General features: G+C 41.1%; 3 protein-coding genes across 3 annotated transcripts; 2 read left to right on the top strand and 1 right to left on the bottom strand.

Annotated features, from left to right (window-relative positions):
- Positions 1–962: 962 nt before the first annotated feature.
- On the top strand, positions 963–4,963 carry gps2 (G protein pathway suppressor 2). Its single transcript, XM_073474748.1, has 11 exons — positions 963–1,102; positions 1,516–1,633; positions 2,047–2,156; positions 2,257–2,369; positions 2,471–2,550; positions 2,672–2,751; positions 2,845–3,016; positions 3,139–3,222; positions 3,368–3,444; positions 3,595–3,690; positions 4,320–4,963. The coding sequence occupies exons 2-11, from the start codon at positions 1,540–1,542 to the stop codon at positions 4,410–4,412; spliced, it is 999 nt and encodes a 332-aa protein (XP_073330849.1). The 5' UTR covers positions 963–1,102; positions 1,516–1,539; the 3' UTR covers positions 4,413–4,963.
- LOC141003420 (eukaryotic translation initiation factor 5A-1) lies at positions 4,959–13,035 on the bottom strand. Its single transcript, XM_073474749.1, has 6 exons — positions 12,738–13,035; positions 10,075–10,247; positions 9,615–9,719; positions 8,081–8,212; positions 7,065–7,137; positions 4,959–5,702 (listed from the first exon to the last, which is right to left on the bottom strand). The coding sequence occupies exons 2-5, from the start codon at positions 10,240–10,242 to the stop codon at positions 7,075–7,077; spliced, it is 468 nt and encodes a 155-aa protein (XP_073330850.1). The 5' UTR covers positions 10,243–10,247; positions 12,738–13,035; the 3' UTR covers positions 4,959–5,702; positions 7,065–7,074.
- Positions 13,036–16,312: 3,277 nt separating this feature from the next.
- LOC141003598 (Y-box-binding protein 2-A-like) lies at positions 16,313–20,933 on the top strand. Its single transcript, XM_073474979.1, has 10 exons — positions 16,313–16,422; positions 17,415–17,478; positions 18,436–18,469; positions 18,551–18,640; positions 18,728–18,970; positions 19,101–19,189; positions 19,264–19,465; positions 19,593–19,724; positions 19,819–19,895; positions 20,309–20,933. The coding sequence occupies exons 1-9, from the start codon at positions 16,344–16,346 to the stop codon at positions 19,855–19,857; spliced, it is 972 nt and encodes a 323-aa protein (XP_073331080.1). The 5' UTR covers positions 16,313–16,343; the 3' UTR covers positions 19,858–19,895; positions 20,309–20,933.
- The last annotated feature ends 10 nt before the right edge of the window (positions 20,934–20,943 follow it).

Below are 20,943 nucleotides of genomic sequence, written 5' to 3'. Positions count from 1 at the left end.
TATTGACCGTCTTAGTTCATATTTGTCACAGGATCACAAATAAACAAAGGCACTATCTTCTAATTTATCTGGTGAGGGGCTCACCCTTGGTGCAACTTTGTGGTATGGACTGCAAACTGACCAGATAGATAAAACTCCCTAGTCACTGCAGAATTTGAGTCACTTCCATTTTATTTCTCTCCACATTTGTTTTAGAGGACGTAACAATCTGTACAACGAACAACACCCTGAACTGGTGATAAAGTTCAGCCTTAGTTCTATTTGCTCAGGCTGCCTTATCATATCAGCTACTGTGGCTGATCAAATAATGAGTGTCTTTACAAGCTGTGGAAAGCCACTAGTATTATTTATTTTTCTTTTGCAAGAAGCTGATTTGACATATTAGATCAATGTTTTTCTGTCCACTTCAGGGACTACAAAAACAATTTACAGACTGGGCAAAGGGAGCAACAATTAGGGTGAAGAAAGCAGGAGCAAGGCAGAGTAAGTTGGTTTTTCCAAGAGCAAATTAAACATTTGATATAAATGTACAAGAGGCTATCAAAAGATTTTATAATATCAATATATGGTTCATTTTTTAAATAAATCATTAATAATACATATACAGTATCTATATAATTTTAAGGTTTGAAAGTAAAAAGAAATATCAGATGGACCAATTGGACTTGTGATTATATTTTCCCATTACATTGAAAAAGATCGTTCCGATGCAGTATGATGGGAGGACATTTTAAAAATAAGATCTATTTCCGTGTGTTGAGTCTGAAAAAGTTCTGAAAACATGTCCACACAGTGTCTTCGTAAAAAGGTGAATTCGTAAGATTAAGTTTTGCTTCTGTTGACAGGTGAATCTGACATATTTGCTTAAAAATACAGAATCAACTACAATTCCCACAATGCAGCTCGGAGGGGAAACGGACGTCGTCTTTGGCACCGGAAGTTCAACATTATCACCCGGGCCGAGAACCTCTCCGTCTGTTTATGCTTTGGAGAGAAGTTTTGATTTTATTCTGGTTAACTTCTCCAGAAACAGTCAAGTCGAGTCAAATTAAAAACCGCAAGACGGTTAGGTTCTTATTAAACGACCCACAAAGCAACAAAAGTAAGCATTTTTGTATCCCCCCTTACAGTAATTTAACGTTAACTAAAAAAAAAGATGCATAAAAATGCGTAGTGCTAGCTAAACAGCTAGCTAGCTGTGGTTAATGTTTGCTGTCGTGCACGTTTGAAAATAAAACTGTCGCTGCTGCATTGCATGATTAGGCTGCATACATCTTTACATTTAAGTATACCGCACTCGTCGACGTATTTTAATAAATTATATTGTCAGTTAACAGCAGCAAAGGCTAACAATGCTAACATAGCCGAATAGTAGCTTATTAGCTAGCGTAGGCCTTTGCCAGTTATATCTGTAATATATCTGCTGGTTACATCCATTTTTACAGTGGGATATACACAATTAAAGGCGTCGAATGTATTTTCGGTAACTATTAAAAACATGTACATCCACACCAGCTGGCCCCTCCACTGCCTGTCACCATGCCCGCCCTGCTGGAGAGACCCAAGCTGTCCAACGCGATGGCCAGAGCCCTCCACAAACACATCATGAGGGAGCGGGAGCGCAAGAGACAAGGTGAGCTGTCACTGTATGTGTCTGACTGACTGTCACTACCGAAGAGCTAAAGATGTGACACGAGCTCCCATTTGACATGTAGACAAACCATTAGAAAACCTTTGAGTTTAGTGCAGTATTATATTTAAATGTGTTTCTGCATGAAGATGGATGTCTTCAAAAATCCTTCAAGGATAATGCTTATATTGTACTTGTATTACTTTACATTAAGTGGACTATACTCTTCTAACATTTATACAAAAAGTTTACTCTCTGAATGAGAAGGCCCTGCAGAATGTGTATATTCACTTTTATATCCAAACAGATTTTATTTCTAATAATACTTCTACATTTTGTTGTTCAATCTTTATTTTTATGTGAAGGATTTGAATGTTCTCTACCACTAAACAACATGAACAACAACATCTTTTCAGAGGAGGAAGAGGTGGACAAAATGATGGAGCAGAAGATGAAGGAGGAAGAAGAGAGAAAGAGAACTAAAGAAATCGAGGAGAGGATGTCTCTGGAGGAAACCAAAGAACAGGTGTGAAAAGTGATAAAGAATGCGAACGTGTCTACTGCATGGCACAATGTTAAAATAAAATAAAATATTCTTACACCATGATTCCCAATCTAAACTTCAGGTTATGAAGATGGGGGAAAAACTACAGGGACTCCAACAAGAGAAACACCAGCTCTTCTTACAGCTCAAGAAAGTACTTCATGAAGAGGAGAAGAGACGCAGAAAGGAACAGAGGTAAACTGGATGGTTTTGTTTTCTAAGTCAAGGTATGACAGAGTATTCGTTGAAGTATTCTAGGTATTCAGTGGCATTTCTGTGCCTCCCGTCCTCTCTAGTGATATCACAACACTGACTTCAGCCAGCTACCAATCCAGCCTGCCCATGCACGCAGGGCAGCACCTCCTCAGTATTCAAGGTATGTCACTGTTCAAGTGTTCTTTATCGCCTTAACCTCATCTGGGCTGTCTGGAAATGTGTCATTCTCCTCTTGACCTGATTACTATTGATGAACCCATCCTTCTCCTTGTCTCTCTCAGGCAACCCAGTCAGCCACAGTCGACCCGGTGCGCTGCTCGGAGAACGAAGCAAACAACTGTTCCCTGCGGCTGTGATTCCAGTGAGTAAAGGGCCGTTTCACTCAAAGAACTCTTATCGTAAAATATAAAATTGTGTATTGCTGTGTTCACACTCCCTCCCTGTCCTCTTTTAGGCACGTCACTATCAGACGCCGGGGTTCAGCTCGGGCTCAGCAGAGCACGGACAGTTCAGCGGGGGCCAGGGGGTCCATGAGCCCTATGGGGTGGCTCAGTCCCAGCATCCCTCCACCTACGCCCCTGGACCATCTGTACCTGTCAGTTTCGCAAGCAGCTCTCAAATCAGAGGTAAAGCACATGTGTCTGTTTAAGGCTGTATTTTGACAATTAGTGAAGCTCATTAATGTGGACATCATGAATGTGGGATGTAGTGGTTGTAAAAACAATAAGTTGCCTTTCTTTTCCTACAGGTGCGTCTGCATTTCAGGCCATGCAGTACCTCCCCCACCAGCAGCCAGGTTACCCTGTACACAGTCACTTCACCTCCCAGCCCGGTCAGTTCCTCTGTTGTCATTGTCCCCATGTTCCCACTGCGGTTTCACTGCTGGACAATTCTAATGGCTATTAACATTCAGAATATCGGCTCTGTATTTGTTGTAAATTATTGTTTTGTTGAAAATATCTCTTTATCTCATGCAGGATACATTCCTGGAGCTGGAATACCTCTCCAGAAGCAGCTGGAACACGCCAACCAACAGTCAGGCTTCACTGATGCAGTAAGTAATATTTGACATGTAAATTCACTTTAACAGATTACTGATATATATGCGCTTAATCTATAAGCTTTATAAGACGCTTAAACAGTGTTAAGTGCTGAAGTATCACTACTTCCCCCCTGATTTTTTTTCATCTTGACGTTTTTGAAGGGTGCTTTAAGGCCGATGCATCCACCAGCCATGCATCCCTCTGCTCCAGGACTGCTGCCAACCCCATCTATGGCTGTTCAGATTCCCACTGCAAAGGTGAGTCCCCACACATCATTCGTTTTTATTATTTTCATTGTTGCACTGGCACAAAAGTGGCGGGAAGTGTTTTGTTCCTTTACTGAGCCTGTGACGCAGGTCGTGCATATGTTAAGACAAGTGAGCAGTAAGGCAGCCTAGCCTGTCCTATGACGCCACCTGGAGGCCACACTGAAGTGGCTCTCTTATTTTTCCTCCATCTAAAATTTTGGTTTTCTGGCGTGTAATGAGCATTACAGCCTCACAGGGCAGCTGCCAGGGTTGCCATGCCACTTTGAGGTTGTGTACACATGATCATCAGCCTGAGTCACAGTTTTCCTATCTGGAGGGCAACGATGCTGAACGTTTGAACAGCGCCTCCTCCAAATGTAAAATGATTTAAACTTAATCTGTGTTTACAGCTGATCCTTCGAAGTGCATCCAATCATATTATGAGATCTTCATGTACTCTGTCTTGATATTAAACTTTCTGAACTATCACCATGTTTCTTTTCATGATGAACTTCCTTTTCCTGTTTAAAAGAAAAAATGTAAAATTGCTTTCTAGATCTTTTGTCAGAGAGAATCATTTTATTACCGAACACCTATAGTTGTCATTTCATAACATTGTCCCATGTTTCCATCATTAGTCCCCGTTCCAGAGCTCTCCCCAGGGTGCTCCTCGCCACGGCTTCCTCCCCCACAGCCAGAGTGGCCAGAGGTTCTACCACCACGGCAAGTAACCCACCGACACCTTCAGCTTCATCATCACTGAGATTTTACCGCTTGGCCGAAGAATGGATCGACTTCTTCAAAAATAACAGTCACGTGATTTGTTTTATTTCCTGTATAGTATCTTGGTTTGAGCTTTGTTGATGCTTATGTGCTTCTGATTTTTTTTTACATTTTTTAAATGTTAATTTGTAAAATAGATTATTTTACCTTCACAGTAATTTCATTCTGGAGTTGCTTATGTGCAGCACAATGTTAATATCTTGTATAAATCAAGACCCCACGGACCAGAGCTTATTCTTTGTTTACTAACATTCATATTCAGACATCTGTGGAGAGTTTAGTGTCTCTCTCTCTCTGCTTGCTAAAAGTGTCAAAGCTTCAGCACGATTTGGATCAAAACAACTGGATTCCGCTGAGTTAACACACACACACACTGTGATGAAACACATCGGTTAATCACTGCAACAAAATTAAGGATTTTCAGTGTTAACTGAAATTTAAGTGTCTGCTATTTTTAAAGCTTTTATGTTACTAAATAAAACCATAAGCAAACATCAAACAGTTTGTCATCTTTATTGTTTCTTTTTGGAGACATTCTGCACAGTTTGTACTTTCTGTATGAACACAAAGTAAGGATACCAAACTGCCACAACCTGCACGTGAAGGCCCGCTCTGAGGGCCTCTGCAAAGGGTTTTTAAATAAAATCGAGGTTTAGCTGAAGGACTTTTGAACAGATGAGAAATTATGTGTTCTTAAAGCAGGGTTTTGTTTCCTTTAGACACTTTTAAACCCTCGAGACAACAAGAAACTGAACCTCGGTGTGCCATGTTGGTAACCTTTGTTTAATAGACAAGTTTCAGGTGATAAACGTAAACAGAACAATGCAGATTTAGAGTTGAAGCCCTTCAGAAAACGGGAACATATATAAAAAACAAAACAGTTGTGACATTTTCACCACCTTTCTTTCCCCTGATGGTAGGTAGCTACTGAGTATCTGTACACCTTCTCAGTCCTCAGTGAGAGACCTTCTTCTATGACCTTTTTTATGTCTTACACCCGTTCGTCCGGTGCTCAGATGTGGCTTTATTGTGTGCATGTACATAGAGAATGTTTGTTTACTGTTTGACATTTCCAATTATTAAAGTTCTTTTCTAATTGAACCCAAAGGAGGGTCAGAAAACAGAGTGAGGGAGAGAGAGTATGAAAAACGAAGACTAAAAGAAAGAAAACAGGGAGAATAGCATTGACGAGGCAATATCCCCTCCTTCTCCCCAGGTCCAGTGCATCTCGTTTGCCCCTGAAACACAATTACAAGGAGGGAGGAATGAGAAGAAAGAGGAAAGAAAAGTCAGAGAGGGAAGATGCTGAAGGAAAAAAATGAACGCAAGAGAAATATATTTTAATGAGACAGTGTTTTAACTATCTTCTGCAGAGGAAACATTGCACGAACAACAGTTTTTAAACATATTTTTGTGCGGACGCTTTTACAGCCCACATTCTGCTAAGGAAAAAGTGCATATAACAGTTTGACCCAACAAATACAACAATGCTACAGGCTGCTTCTTAGAGAAGTCGATACAGGAAGCAAAAATACATTATGAACCGTAAGCTTTCATTTGTATCTGATAGTGCTACTTAAAAATGGTACACATGCTCATAATAGTGTTAACATGAAACAAAAAAAAGTACATTAAGGGGTAGGCAAATCCGCAGTGGCACACTCCATACAGGCTACGTCAAATTAGTTACAGTTCGTCAATTAGGAGTCTTTAAATTTCAGTCCAGTTTGAACAAATATATACACAAAAAAATGGTAAAATAAGGAAAAACATGAAACTTTCCAGTAAAGTGTTTATGCATAATTGTAACAACATTTTAAATGCCATCTTTTGTTTCAATAACACCTAAAGTAAAATCTAAACAGGGTCCGAAATTAACATCCAGCAAGCGCCAAATGCAGGTAGATTTTCTGTTGGTGAGTAGATCTTGTAAGGCTAGCCGCCTCCTTGGCAGGTAAAAAAAAAACTATGCCGTGACTCTACAGCGTTTAGGTATCATGACAGAAACAGGGACTTCGTGGTGCATTCAGGTGAACCCCGTTAAAACAGAAATCACTACTCCAATGGCCTTGAAGGTTGTTTAAAACACTCCTTTTTTTCCTTTAATGACATGTGTCACCCCTTTCGATTTTTAAAATTCTATAGAAATCAAACCAGAGACTCAACCGTACTCTTTTGCTGTGATAACTTTGAAGTTGTTTTACTGCAGCATTTTGTAATAATTAAATACTCATCATACCCAATATATATATAAACATTTTGCCCGGTGGATTTTTCCATCTACCAATCAACTTGGCCGGTGAGTCAAAAAGTTAATTTCGGACACTGATTCTAAACATCAAACCCAGACACTGGATCTTCTTCGCTGGAGTTGCCTTCCCCTTGGTCCACTGATGAACAATAAACTGTACATGTACATGAAATCACACACACTTGCACTGGCATGGCACATGCTGGCGACTTGTGGTGTAACAACCAAACACACACACTCGCGCGCGCGCGCGCGCACACACACACTCACACACACTCCTCTTCAGGCAGGCTTGGGTCAGGCGTGAAAGGACAGCTGCATGTCGACACAGCTGGAGCTCTGTATTTACCTGCAGTGGCTTATTTACCCAGGGCTTTGATGCCAATTGCAGCTTCCTCATCCATTGCATTTAGAACGGTGATCTGAAAGAGAGGCGAACAGAGAAGATCAGTACAAGACCGGTTCTTCTTTCTTTCAGGTGATCGCTTCAGGGATGCTGCTCAGAACTGAATTAAAGCTGAAGTCTTGGTTTCCTGTCCAACAGCAACTTCTGTGTTTATGTCCTGATACTACTGATGTTACTGATTTCCACATTAATGAAAAGTTTTCAGTTTAAACCACATAAAAGCCCTTCAAGGTTACGTTTGTGCAAGCTTCCTCTTTTGTCACAACACAGCAACAATTTGTAACAGACAGATCTTACACACGAGTAGAGCCGCAACAATATGTCGACTGATCAATTTGTTGATTGACAGACAAATAATCTGGAACTATTTTGATAATCCATTAATTGTTTAAGTGGTGTTTCATGCAAAAATGGTAGAAAATTCTCTATAAATATATTAAACTGGGTTTTGGCCTGAGAAAACATGACATTTAAAGACATCTACTTGTCCTGGGGAGGATATTTTACACTATTTTCTGACATTTTATAGACAATAAAATAGATTTATCTGGAGTGTAATCAGCAGAATCATCTGAAATTTTTTTTTTGCATTAGTCAATATCAATTATTACCTACTTTGAGATTTCCTTTGTCTTAATAATAAAAAATGGCCCTTTATTTTACATAAATGTACCCTTTACGCTGCACCGTACTGTACAACCTGTCACCATAAAACACTTCAGAGAGGAGGACCTGTATTCTGGTTTACTGCAGTAAAAGAAAAGTTGACCTGGAGTGTGATCTTTGTAAGAGAAGTGGTGTTTTATTGTGACTTCTTCCCGTCTCATCTGTTAGACTAAAGCTACCTTTCTCCATAACTTTCTACACTAAACATGCAAAGCAGTAAATACACTGTTAAACGTCCATCCCGCCTTGTTTGTACAGAAGAGCTGAGAGTACGATGAGGTGGCATTACTGACCAGGATCTCCTCTCCGGCGTCGTGCTTGCTCTCTATCTCTTTGCCCAAGTCTCCCTCAGGAATCTTCAGGTCCTCTCTCACCTCCCCGCTGTCCTGGAGCAGGGACAGGTAGCCATCTGTGATCCCGATCAGCTGGGAGAGGGGACAGGACAGCAAAGAGTGAGTAGACACAGTGTTTTTTTAAAATCCTTTTTCCTCTTTCTGTTGCTTTCAGCCTTTAATCTGAATGACGCAAGTTTATGAGACTGTGTGGTTTCACCTCAACAGGAAATTCTACACTATTTGTTTTACAATGGGCCGCGCTCTACTGTAAATCAAACCGGTTTTTATCAGTGATGTTAGCAATCCGTTCTTAGTAGCATATCAGGTTTTCAGTCTCTTCAGTGTTATCTAGTGGAAGCAGGCCTACTTAGACAATTTTAAACTATAGCATTCACAGGTATCATTTGCTATAAATTACAGGAGTTTGAGATGTGATTATGTTCAAAGGTAGTTAAACCTGTATTAACTGATTATTAGCTATTTTTTTACTCTTTAATTTTATCGCCGTTTCCCTGATTATCTGAACAAGTCGAACTAGTCGCTGTTATTTTAGAAAGAAAGTTGTAAGAGAGGCTAAAAAGTTGCAAAGTTTTGTGGAAAAGCTGGCAACTCTGAAATGGAGAGCATTTATTGGAGCATTATTACTAAAAACAGGCACCAACGTCTGGAAACGACACCAATATCAGTCATTTAAGCCAGTGTTTACATGAAAATGTTAATTATAGCAGCTGTACAGTAGAGCTTCAACTAACAGTCTTTAATCGATTAGTCTATCAAAAGAAATTAATCAACTATTTTGGTAAACGATTAATCGTCTCTGTCATTTTTTAAGCAAAAATGTCAAACATTTGCTGGTTCCAGCTTCTTTAATTTGAGGATTTGGTGCTTTTCTTTGTCGTTTACTTATAGTTAGTGAAGAGTTTTGGCTTTTCGACTGTTGGAAAAATCAGCAATTTGAAGATGTCACTTTTGAGCACTTTTTTAGACATTTCATCAACTAAACGATTACGCGTGAATATAATCGTCAGTCGCAGCCCTACTGTCTAGCTGTCATGACATACATTAGCTCATGACAGATTCTCAATTCATCAATGCTCTTGCAGCTCTTGAATATTGATATTGCTCTTGATCTAGAATATTATCTACTTCTCTTTCTTTCTTTTGTCTCACAAAGAAACTCTTAATTTACTAATAATCACAGTGCTTTTTCAAATTATCATACAACCGCTAATTGTCCCCCAGCAGCCATGGAGATTATGTCTTTAATATCTTGTGACTAATTAAGACCAAAGCATATTTGTGAGTATTTCTGTGATAGCTGAGACGTGACTATTCACTCCCCGGAAATTAACTCATCAACTAAAAATTACTCAGAGGAGACAGCCCTGGTTTTCTGCTACATTTCAACAGCAAGTAAAACATTTTTATTAACAGTTGGTAACAAGCTGCTGTTGCAGCAGCCAAGACCTTGTCAGTCCTCCGGCAGTCTCACCTGGTAATCCATTCTCTTGATGTTGGGGACGTCCATGTTGTGGGTGGAAGGACAGATATCTTCATACTTCTTACCAGAGAAGATGTCGATACCAACCAGGTGGACCTGCACAAGCGCAACACACACACATACACACAGGATGAACAATCAGCTTTGAGTTACCTACTATAATTAGCTATCAATAAATACACCAAGTGTATCATAAGATTTAAGAGGTGGACGCTGTAACCCAACAGGGACACATTGTTCTTGTACAGACAGAAAGCGTCCAATAATGTGCATCAATATGAGCGACTGTGACCTTGTGTTTATTCCAAAAATAACAGGTGACGTGAGTCCATATTTGAAAAAACAAAAATATTTCACATTTATTTGTCTGAGTCACGCAGTAAACCCCTGCAAAGATGTCATTTCGCGTCAGTAGCTTGAAAAAACCTGTGCCGTTTCAGGAATCGCTGACCTTAGCGTGGCCGTGCTTGCCAGTCTTGGAGGTGGACATCTCAACGATCTTGCAGGGTCGGCCTTTCAGCACCACGAAGCCGTTTTTGCGCAGGGCAGAGCACTGCATGGGGTAGGTGGCGGACGCCCCGGCATCACCTGTCTGGAAGTCCAGCTCTGCATCTGCCATACCTGCTGTGGAAGTGAAAACACAGAGGATGCAGACATTCATACGCATTCATAATTGATTCAGGAAAAGCACAGTTAGCATTTGAGCTAGAAAATGTATTGATTTAATGCAACAATATGTAACTCAAACTAACATTCTGATGGTACAGTGTCTTGTAACAGGGTGAATGGTGTCTCTGTCACAGCCATCACTTGTTTCTGCACTATGTAACTTCAGTGAGAGGGTAGGATCACAGCGTCACATACATGTTTACTTCAACATACAAGCTTTCAACACATAACATTGTTATGGTGTAATGAGTTTTGTTTGGATTTAGCACCTACATTACATCTGACAAACTGTTACAGACCTTGGATTTGTATTTACGACAGTGGTGTAGCACTCAGAAACTGAGACTTTTGCCTACACAAGACTTTTGCCTAAACTTAATACAGTATAAAATGTATAAAACTGTGATTTAAAAGACTAAATCTTAAGGATAAGTAAACAACGCTACAGATCTGACCAGGCTTCCTGCATCAAAAACGAATTTAGGATTCAGTACCCAGACACAGCCTTTACTTGCTTGGATTTCATATTCCCACTTTATGACTTCTTTCATTGACACCTTATCACAAACCACCAATTTAGATTAAAATATTGATTGAACGGCCACAAAACAAACATTGTAAAACGTATTTTAATATTTGCTTTAAACATTATCTTCTTGAACTATTCACTGGTGTTTACCTGGGCTGTTATAAGTACTTACTTTCAGGTGCGACCCAACTTTATTGTGGTACACACACTGGATATATATACTATACTTTGGGGTACTTGCACTTTATACTTCTACTCCACAACAATTTGGAGGCAAATACTGTACTTTTTACTCCACTACATTTAGTTACTAGTTACTTTGCATTAATGAAAGGAAATGAAATGATAGTGATGATAACTTCACTATTACATGAAATAAAACGTCTGAGATTCTTTTGCCTCATTTATACAAATGTACCTACCGTTTAGCATAATGTATGGTTGTTTGGTCTCCTTGGGATTTGGACAATAATTCAAAATACATGTCTGTGACTTTGAGATGTGCTTGTTTGGGTTAAAGAGGTTAAGGAAGTGTGACTTTTAGCTCGTTTTCACAACTCTGGTCGTAGATAAGTCCACGAAGAAAGATGGAGAGCCTATCTTCAGTATCTCTTCAGAACAAGCTGCTAATGTGAGAGCTGGCTGGTGAGACCAATTAAAAAGCTGAGGCTGAGGAGGAAATCAGCAGCAGCAGATCAGTCAGGGCTAAATAAAGTAACAGAAACATGGCACCTGTTAGCCAAACCAGTCCAACTGTACAGAAGTGTAATTAACATTACCACAACATAAAGTTATAGGTGGAGTCATTAGCTCACCAAACTTGTTTTTTTTTAATAGTAACCGTCATGTCCCGGCGGTGCAGCCTGCCACGAGTACATCTATAACCCGACAGCTAACGACACAAACTTTAGCAACAAACTTACAGTATACAAAAATACACGAAAATGAATGAAAAGCAAGTGAAAGACCGAAGTCAGCGGCTTTACCTCTCATTCAGGGCGGCTGTTAACCGGGTAAACGTGAGACTCGGACTGCTAATCCGCACTAATGACCCATAAATCAAATTTCAAGTAGGCGTGACTCGCTTCACCAAACACCCCCCTCAATGTTGTGAACCCACCATTAACCTTAACCACTGAGGGTGACACGCCGGGGTGAGTCGCGCCCCGGGGGCAGAGTGTGGCACCGTGCAGTCTGTCCGCAGTGTTGAACAGAAAGAGGCTGACTGCGGCCTAGTGCGTACACAGCGTACCCACCACGGCCCGCCGTCGGTAACGCGCTGGCTGCGCTCGGGCCGAGGCCCCTTCCGATAAAGACATTGAACTCCACACGGCGGCACGACAGCCGTCACTGCGGTCGAGCCTGTCGCGACACTGATGTGTGTCATGTCGTCAACTCGCCCCTGTGCTGGCCGCCAAACACGCCCAAAGACGTGGACATTGATTGAATTCTGGCCCGCTTGTGTACAGTAATGACTAAGCTAATACTCGTGATGGCTACGGCGTGCAGCAGCAGCAGCAGCAGCAGCAGTGAGAAGTTTACAGGAGGGAGTTTATTCGTGTTGTGTGCGGAGTTTGCTTGCAGCCGGTGGCGGACGTGTGAACGCAATAAAAAAAAAGTCGGGCTTGATGTCAAATTCAGACACGCACGGCAGGATTTGTGAACTTAAAGCAACGAAAAGGAGTCGTGGGGTATTTCTTTTCTTCCATTTTTAGCTAACAAGTGAGAATGAAGCAGTGACAGCTAGCCGGGGCTGCTGGTGGCGCCTCTGCTAAAACACACCGCTGTTATGACTTCATGGTGGCGTTTAAAGGGATATATCATAATACAGCTCCAGACAGACATGTGCATAGGATAACTCGTCTGCTCAGGCGCAAACACGCCCCGTCTATTGGATGTTTTGATAAGGAACTTACCCTAGTGATAACGTCTCTCCTCGATTCTGCTATATTTCAGCCTCTCTCCCGTTATTTCCTCCCCCCTTTATCCGCGCTAACGGGTCGTCTGGCCCGGGTCTGTCTCCTCCTCCTCGGTGGCTCGTTTGCGACGTCGCTCCCTTTTTTTCTCTCTGTAGCTACCAGCTGTGTCTTTCTACTCCTCTCTCATTCCCGTCGTTTCCTCTCGCCTCTCTTCTCCTTCTGGTGCGTGATGCAGGTTGCAGGTTACCTCGCACAGAGGTACACGACCGTCAGAGTCAGCCGCCGGGCCGAGAAGAACCAGAGCCCTGAACCCCGCTATGTCTGTGCCGTCTGTAGGCTGCACTCCACCTTCTCTGTCGCTCCCTCATCCAGCGCCTCGACACCGACAGAACATTCGAACACCTAAACGCACCACTTCCCCGCGGAACTATCACAATAAAACCCCCTCACTTGTAGAAGACACTTGTGATTGCACAGTCATACAAGTATTATTATAATTATAAGAGCTCAAGGTGCACTTTATTAGCTTCCAGAGCTTTCAACTGCATCTCATGGTTTTCACCAGAGGATGAGATTTGCGCAGTTGTCATGGAGAAGGCAGGTGTCATCACCTGATGTAAGCTTGTAAAAAGTCAGCAGGCTGTTAGATTGTGCTGTAAAGTGTAGATGTCGACAATACAATGCTTACAGTGTATTCTTGAACATAAATGTTGCATTGTATTCATAATATGTAAGTACAATGTAACTGCAGTGTGATGTCGCTGTATTCAAATCATGTGATGGGGACACTTCTAAAACTACATATCTTTACATATGTTTGTCACATCTGTGCAAAGGTTTCTTGTTCATTAATGGCCAACATATAAGAGAACTGTAATGAGCATGAATTGGATAATAGTATCGACTATGCCATTATATTAGTCACGCTCTAATGAAGTGTGTGATGTGACATGATGTAGGTTTTGAAGAGGATAACAGGGAGCTGCCACTATCAGGTGCACATCAAAATTGCATTATATTGCCAGAAAGCTTTTACTCATGTTGTTTTGATATAATAATGCATTATTATGTTTATGTTGTATACATTAACTTCTTTTTCACAAACTGTATAAAATGTAAAAATGTAAAAATGTAATAAAAGAAAAAGCTCAGACTATTGTGTCTTTACCATCAGTGACATAATTATCCAACACACTTTTACTTTGAAAGTGATGATGCAACTTTTCCGGTCTTCTCGTGACTATAACTTCATGTGACTTGATGCTGCTTTCATCCCAATGCCCATGAAACAAACCTCGGCAATTTGGTAGGTTCTGCGCATGCGTAGCATTTCATTCTAGTGCAGCATGGACAACTCGGCTCGTTTGGACTTACTTTCTTCCTGCAGGCTACATAATAACAGGTAACTTTTTTATTTGTTTGTTTGTTTAGTTGTTTGTTTGTTTGTTTTACACAGATTTCTTTAATGTCATGAATATATTCAATAATCCAAAACAACTGACGAAAAAGCTTTAAATTGCACATATAACCACTATTGTATACTTCATTAAATATATTTTATGATATATCTTTTCAACACTTCAATATTCTCATTCATTTATATTAGTTTGTTTCTCAACAGGAATGACCAGCTGAGTTTTGCTTCCATATTCCAGATGTCTTCTACATACAGACTCCTTTACTTGCATATTAAAGATGAAATATTTCTCATCCACAAGCTATGGAATAACAGTATAAGGTATAGATCAGGGTGTACACAGGACTTTCCATTCACAAAACAAAAGTTTAATAAACTTTTGTTTATTCAGTCCAAGTATCTCTTCCAGAATTTACCCTGTATCTTTATTAATCCACGGTGCCAGTGCTGCCATCCTGCCAGTGTGCTCCTCTGTTGGCTGTAATTCCCTCTGCTACTAATAATTACACTTCTAATTAGAGCCTTTTCGCAGTTCAGAGACCCATGGCTTCTGAGCACAGCGAATGCTTTCGTTGAAGTTGGCACTTCTTAGAGCTGCTTGGTTAAATTTAGTGCTGTGAAACTGGAGTCCTATGACCTATGTGCTGAGGGCTGTAGTTAAAGGCGTAGTTAAGATAACCCAGAAATGAACATTTGCTTATTTCTTTCTCCTTCCTGTGTCAAACGAGACTTCGCTGAAATTCATATAGAACCAACAAAACCCACAGCAAGGTACCCTCGGAGCATAATAACAGTCCTCAAAAGTTAAAAGGGTGCATAATAATCCAGACAGCTCATCCAGCAATTAAACCCAATATGGAAGTTTCATTTTAGGATGAACTATTCTTTCAGTGCAGAGCAGCAGGACTGAGGCAAGGGAATTAGATACATGTTAATATGCCTGTAATTACTCAGCAATGTAACACAATAAACAGATTACTTTGTACAATTTCAACACTTTTTCTCACAGAGGATAGGTTAGCCCTTTATATAGGTTACAAAAATCTTGATTATCCCCATCATCTGATTGATTTCTACCCAGTTTAAAGTTTCCATCATCAGTATCACCACACAACAGCAGGCTACGTATGCATACAAAAATATTAAAGGTGCACTATGTTGTTCTGGGGAAGAAATTTTAATCATAAGAGAAAGATCTTCAATGACTGATTATTGTATGCCTAAACAAACTAAATAAATAGTTTGTTGTCAAGACTGAATATCTTAGTATGTGTATGTACTACATTTCTTAAGGTAGGATTACTGTAGCTACATGCAATATTATTCATGTAAAACCTGATCCAACATGCTTTTTTTTTTTTTTGCTATCTTCCACAGGTTCATTGAGAGTAATATGTGCCTTCAGAGGACACAGGGATTTGACTCACTTGTAGGTTCCAATCTTTAAAATCAATCGTTTGTGTAATTACCTCATTAATATTGTAAATATTGAAATTCTGAGTTTGAATTTCTTCTCCAAAACTCCATAGTGCCCCTTTAATAAGCTAATAATCTAACATATGATAATTGGATCAGTAACCGGCGAGCAAGTACTTTTACTTTTGATACTTTAAGAGCATTTTTTCTAAAAAATAGTAAATACTTTTACATAAGTACACTTCTGAATGCAGGACTTTTATGTCGTACTGGCAAGGCAAGTTTATTTGTATAGGACAATTCAGACACAAGGCGACTCAAAGTGCTTCACGGGAGCATAAAAATTACATTAAAAGACATTAAAAATTGCATTTGAAATACATTAAAAACAAGTAGGAAGACATCAAGAAACAAAACATTTAACAAGTTAAGAAAAAGGAAAGTAAGCTAAAACAGAATAGGTTTAAAAGAGACAAGACTAGAAAATAAAAGTCACAGCGCAGCTCAAAGCCTTGAAATTGCTTCAATGAAAGGCTGTGGCAAACAGATGCCTTAACCTTTAAGGTTAAGGTTGTCCATTGTCCTGATCAGCCTGCAGGACTTCGTGGACATGGAGGAGGACTGTCACCAGAGGGAGGCAGTAATGCAACGCCAAGGGCGCCAACTGCTACAAAACCTCAAAGAAGAAGAAGTCGACGAAGAACAAAAGTTTGGGGTAGATGAGGAGGGAGGGGACTCCGGAGAGGAACTGTAGTAATCCGACTGCGAGCATGACCGACGCCGACGCGCAGAGCGCTCCACCATCGGCACCTGTGGAGGAAAAGCCACAGCCTGAGAGGAAAGTCATAGGTGGGTTTTCCAAGGAGATAATGCTTCAAACTTTTGTTTACAGCTCCTCGGGAAGCTTTAGCATGATCTATATGTATACTAAATGATATCTAGTTTAAATTAAACGTGCGTGTTATGGATATGAGCGGAATAAACACTGTTGTTGACGCATAAAGTTTAGGATGTTATCACACAGATATGAAAATCAACTCTTATCAATGTGTTAAATTGTGTTTTCCGTCATCTTCTGTGGCAACTATGGAAGTTACAACTTGAGCTAAATCAGCAGATAACTGTCAGTCAATCACTGCTGTGTGTTTTTTTTTGTTTTTTTTGGGAGCAACACGTGTCCTGAGTTTTACACATTAGCTTTGCGGGAGGCAATTATTTACACGAGCGAAGTCAAACTTGTACTGTGAAATAAAAAGGTGCTTCATAGGCAGAATAATTAAATAGTTTAATTCAAAGCAAAAATAAAGTCACCGGAACATGACTAGTTGTTATATTTCCCCACATTTCTCCAGTTTAAGGGCTTCCTTTTTTGTTCGCCTGTGCTAAAACAGATGAAGCCACATTAATAGTGTGTAGTGTGTTAACAGTGGGAACACATGACCTAAATTCCCCCTTTATCAGCTACCGCGCGCTCCCACCGGGACGTGCGCGCGCGCGCCCTCCACAGGTGCAGCTCGTTGTGTTGAGAGAAGCTCACGCGCCAATTAAAATCTGCTCAGGTGGTTTTCGCAGGAAACCGAGCAGCTCTTAAGCTAATGAGCTACACGTAGTGGTTTTCTGTATGTTTTTTATAAGAAGCCTTGTTTAGGAGCCCTTCCTCGTGACTTATAGCGCTGACCTGGTTTCAAAGTCTTACTGTTAATGATTGACACGCAGCTCCCATTTTCTTGTAAACGAGGCCGCCATTGCTACAAGCGCGATAACGGTATAGCTCAGTATGTTCATTGACAGGCTGTGTATAATGTGATCCACATTTAATCGTGTGCTACCTGTCATCGTAGCCACCCTGGTCCAAGGCACAGTGAAGTGGTTCAATGTGCGAAATGGATATGGCTTCATAAACAGGTAATGTTTTCTTTACTTGTATCAATTCAATTTTAGCGCCTTTTTTGTGCTTAAAGAGGTCATATTATGCCAATTTTCAGTTTAATACTTTTATTTGGGGGTCCTGGTAGAATAGGTTTACATACTTTAATTTTCAAAAAACACATTACTTTTGTCATGTGGTGGGTTGCTGCAGCACCCCTTTTCACACGGTGTCTTGAACGCTCCGTTTTGGCTATGGAGTGAGATATCTCCCCTCTGTTCAATCTTTGGTGAGAGTTGCAAATGCGCATTACTTAACGGCAGGATGTAGCTACCCAGAGGCAGAGTAGGGTGGTTAATGCCGAGTAAGGTAGTGTGATTTAAAATAACCCAGCTACAGCAGTAGTGTGTCTGCTGACTGACTGGAGTGTATATATTTTATTATAAATATGAATTTATATAACGCCTTTTATATGGTGACACACAAGTTACAGAAGTAAAGGCTCGACAGGAGTCAGGAGCAGTGTTTTCTGTAGGAGAGAGTAACTCCCTTTGGCGTGAACCTTTTTGGCTTTCTTCGCTTGCTCAAATGCTACATAACGAAATAAAGGATAGGCAAAAAGCATAATATGAACTCTTTTAAAGGGTTTACCCCCAAAATAAAAATTCAGTCATTAACTTCTCACACTCATGCTGATGGACAGTCAGGTGAAGTCTCATAGTCCACAAAACATTGCTGGAGCCTCACAGCACAAAAAACATTGCAGCATTCAACTAAACAACTGAAGTAGATGGGAACTTGTTATAAATCTGTGCTGCAACACTTGTTTTGCTGTGACGCTCCAGAAATGTTTTGTGGATTACAAAACATCACGTGACTTTCAATCTGAGATATGAGGAGATGTATTTTGTGAATTTATCCTTGAAAGTCTAATTAGGTAATTAGATTCAAAGCCCCATGGGCCAAGTTTGCTAATCAGGTTTTATTTCTCACAGGAATGATACCAAAGAAGACGTGTTTGTTCATCAGGTAAGGCAAAGAGCATTTGTCTAATCTAATGCTTTTATGAGCTGATTGAAGTTTTATTTCACGTTAATCCTGTCCCCTTAGACTGCCATCAAGAAGAACAACCCTAGGAAATTCCTCCGCAGTGTGGGAGACGGAGAGGTCGTAGAGTTTGATGTAATTGAAGCAGCCAAGGTAAGTTTCAGGGAGTCATTTCAAAATGGCATTTTAAGTCTGCTGAATTCGCATTTCCTATTCCCACCTTTCTTTGGTGTACCACAGGGCTCAGAAGCAGCCAATGTAACCGGTCCAGGAGGTGTTCCAGTCAAGGGCAGCCGCTACGCACCCAACAAACGCCGCTTCCGTCGACGGTTCTTCCCCCGCAGCCCTCAGCCTGGTGACCAGGCTAAACCAGCTGATGGCCAAGGCCCCTCTGTCGAGGGCGAGGGATCAGGGGAGAACGGTGGAATAAGACCTCAGCAGCGCCGCCGTAGGCCACGCAGACCTCGACAGGAGGGACAAGATGTAAGCGGAAAAAAGGATGGTGTTTTAATGTTGTAAGAAGGTCTCAAACATGATGGGATGAAGTTTATCTTCATTTAGAACTGTTCTGCGATAGACTAGTCTGAGATGTTGTCTGATTGGTTTCTGTCAGGGTGAGGATGTAGAGGTAAAGAATGAAGTAGACGAGAATGACCAAACGCAGCGACCGACACAGCGCAGATTCTGGCGCCCATACCGAAGGTGACATGAAATTTTTCTGCCTCTGAATTACACAAATGCAGAGCTGATTTAGTAATGCCTCTTTCCTTTGACAGACCGTTCCGCCCTCGCCCACCTCCTGATCAGGCTGAAAACGACCAGCAGGCTGCTCCAGAAAGGAGCCAGGAGCAAGGCGAGGGGACGCAGGCAGAGGGCTCTGAGGGCCCTCAGACCAACGGAGAAACAGCCGAGGGTCAGAAACAACGGCGCCAGTCTAGACGCCGCAGGCAAAGGAACTCGGAGTCCTCTACCTCAAAAGTGAGTGCGGGTATCTTTTGTGGTTGATAAACTGCATCATGGGCTCAACCTGGAGCTTTTCCTGAATACAACTTAAGATGAGTAAGAGCAGAATATCAACAAATGTTTTTTCTTACACATGTTACAGAACGATACAGAGAAGTCTGCATCAGAGCCTGGAACACCCCCTCAGACCTCAAAACCATCCGACCTTAAATCCACATCAAAATCACCAAAGGCCTCCCCCAAAACCCCTCCTAAAACACCCGAATCATCTGAGGTAGGTGCTAAAACAGCCATTTTCTATCTGATTTTGCATGATCACTGGTGTTTGTTGTGTTGACACAAATGTCTGAACTGTCCCCTCCCTGCAGGAGGCAGCTGCCACAACAGTCCCAGCACCAACAGAGTGACGTTAGTGAGAGGACAGTCACACGACCCTTGGCATGAGGTGGGGATCCCACACTGAAGTGGTCAGGTCTGGGTCAGGCGGGGTGGGAGACTTGAGGGTGTAGGGTTGCTCTTCTCGTGCTACAGGTGCCACATTGCCTATTTTTCACAGAGGGCAACATGATGGACACTAACAGGTTGTTTAGCGAGGTTTTCCTCTAAGTGGATTTCAGATGGAATGATGGCATTAAATAGATGGCTAGGAGTCTTTAAGGACTTGTCCACTTATGTTTGGACCAAGTTTTCTGTTTAATTCAGGGAGTTATTTTTGAGTGAAAGCTCAAACTGTAGGATCATGGAGCCTTGACACAGAAAATCTAAACATTAGATTTAAACACACACTTTACTGTCTTCGTCTCTCAATCCCTGTGTCTGTCTTGCGTATTTTTATTTTCCTTTTCTTTGTTTTCATAGGTCCTAGGGTTGGAGGACTGGACCTATTCAGAACACATGCACTGCTCTCCCCTCCCTGCACTCCCCCATTCTCTAACCCCCACCCCGTCTCACTGTCATGCCTCACGCCCCCTCCCCTCTCATCTTGTCTTGTGTTGTCCTGTTTAGTAGAGGGATGAGTTGGGAGAGAAGGGGATGCAGGTGGGTGGTGGGTGTGTATTTAGAAATTGAAAATACATCTTTATGAAGAAAAATGGGAAAGAATGGACAATCTGCTTGGTAGCCCAGTTATTCCAGCCTCCCTTTAAAATCTATTTTTCTTTAATTGCCTAGATGGGACACATCAAGTAGTTTATAGAGGAACCAGCCTTGATTTTTATTTGACTTTTTAATTTGGTTGAAGAGGGAAAACCAAGCAGGTGTGAGGTTGGTGGTGCATTATGGGAGTCAGTTTAGTTCTGTTACCACCTCAATCAGTCCTGAAAACATACGACTCCCTTCGTATCCTCAGTGGAGGATAGATTGATGAAAGGGAAACTTTATTTTTTTGTTTTACTTATTTGTGTGTGCTTTTCTTTGGAGGGGATTATGTGCAATGTCAGTACTTAAAACATGCTAATTAATAAACCATGTTTGCAAATCTCCAGTTTCAGTCC

Source organism: Pagrus major, chromosome 10, assembly GCF_040436345.1.
Source record: "Pagrus major chromosome 10, Pma_NU_1.0".
Taxonomy (NCBI): Eukaryota; Metazoa; Chordata; class Actinopteri; order Spariformes; family Sparidae; genus Pagrus; species Pagrus major.
Note: the sequence above shows the minus strand (reverse complement) of the source record. Positions and strands in the feature narration are given on the sequence as shown.

Coding starts and splice junctions, on each gene's coding strand:
- gps2 (XM_073474748.1), top strand. CDS start 1,540: ATGCCCGCCCTGCTGGAGAGACCCAAGCTGTCCAACGCGATGGCCAGA. Junction 2,752..2,844: donor TCCCTGCGGCTGTGATTCCA/GTGAGTAAAGGG, acceptor GTCCTCTTTTAG/GCACGTCACTATCAGACGCC. Junction 3,223..3,367: donor TCACTTCACCTCCCAGCCCG/GTCAGTTCCTCT, acceptor TATCTCATGCAG/GATACATTCCTGGAGCTGGA.
- LOC141003420 (XM_073474749.1), bottom strand. CDS start 10,242: ATGGCAGATGCAGAGCTGGACTTCCAGACAGGTGATGCCGGGGCGTCC. Junction 8,213..9,614: donor TCAAGAGAATGGATTACCAG/GTGAGACTGCCG, acceptor CCCCTCTCCCAG/CTGATCGGGATCACAGATGG. Junction 7,138..8,080: donor ACGCCGGAGAGGAGATCCTG/GTCAGTAATGCC, acceptor CCTCTCTTTCAG/ATCACCGTTCTAAATGCAAT.
- LOC141003598 (XM_073474979.1), top strand. CDS start 16,344: ATGACCGACGCCGACGCGCAGAGCGCTCCACCATCGGCACCTGTGGAG. Junction 18,641..18,727: donor ATGTAATTGAAGCAGCCAAG/GTAAGTTTCAGG, acceptor GGTGTACCACAG/GGCTCAGAAGCAGCCAATGT. Junction 19,725..19,818: donor AAACACCCGAATCATCTGAG/GTAGGTGCTAAA, acceptor CCCTCCCTGCAG/GAGGCAGCTGCCACAACAGT.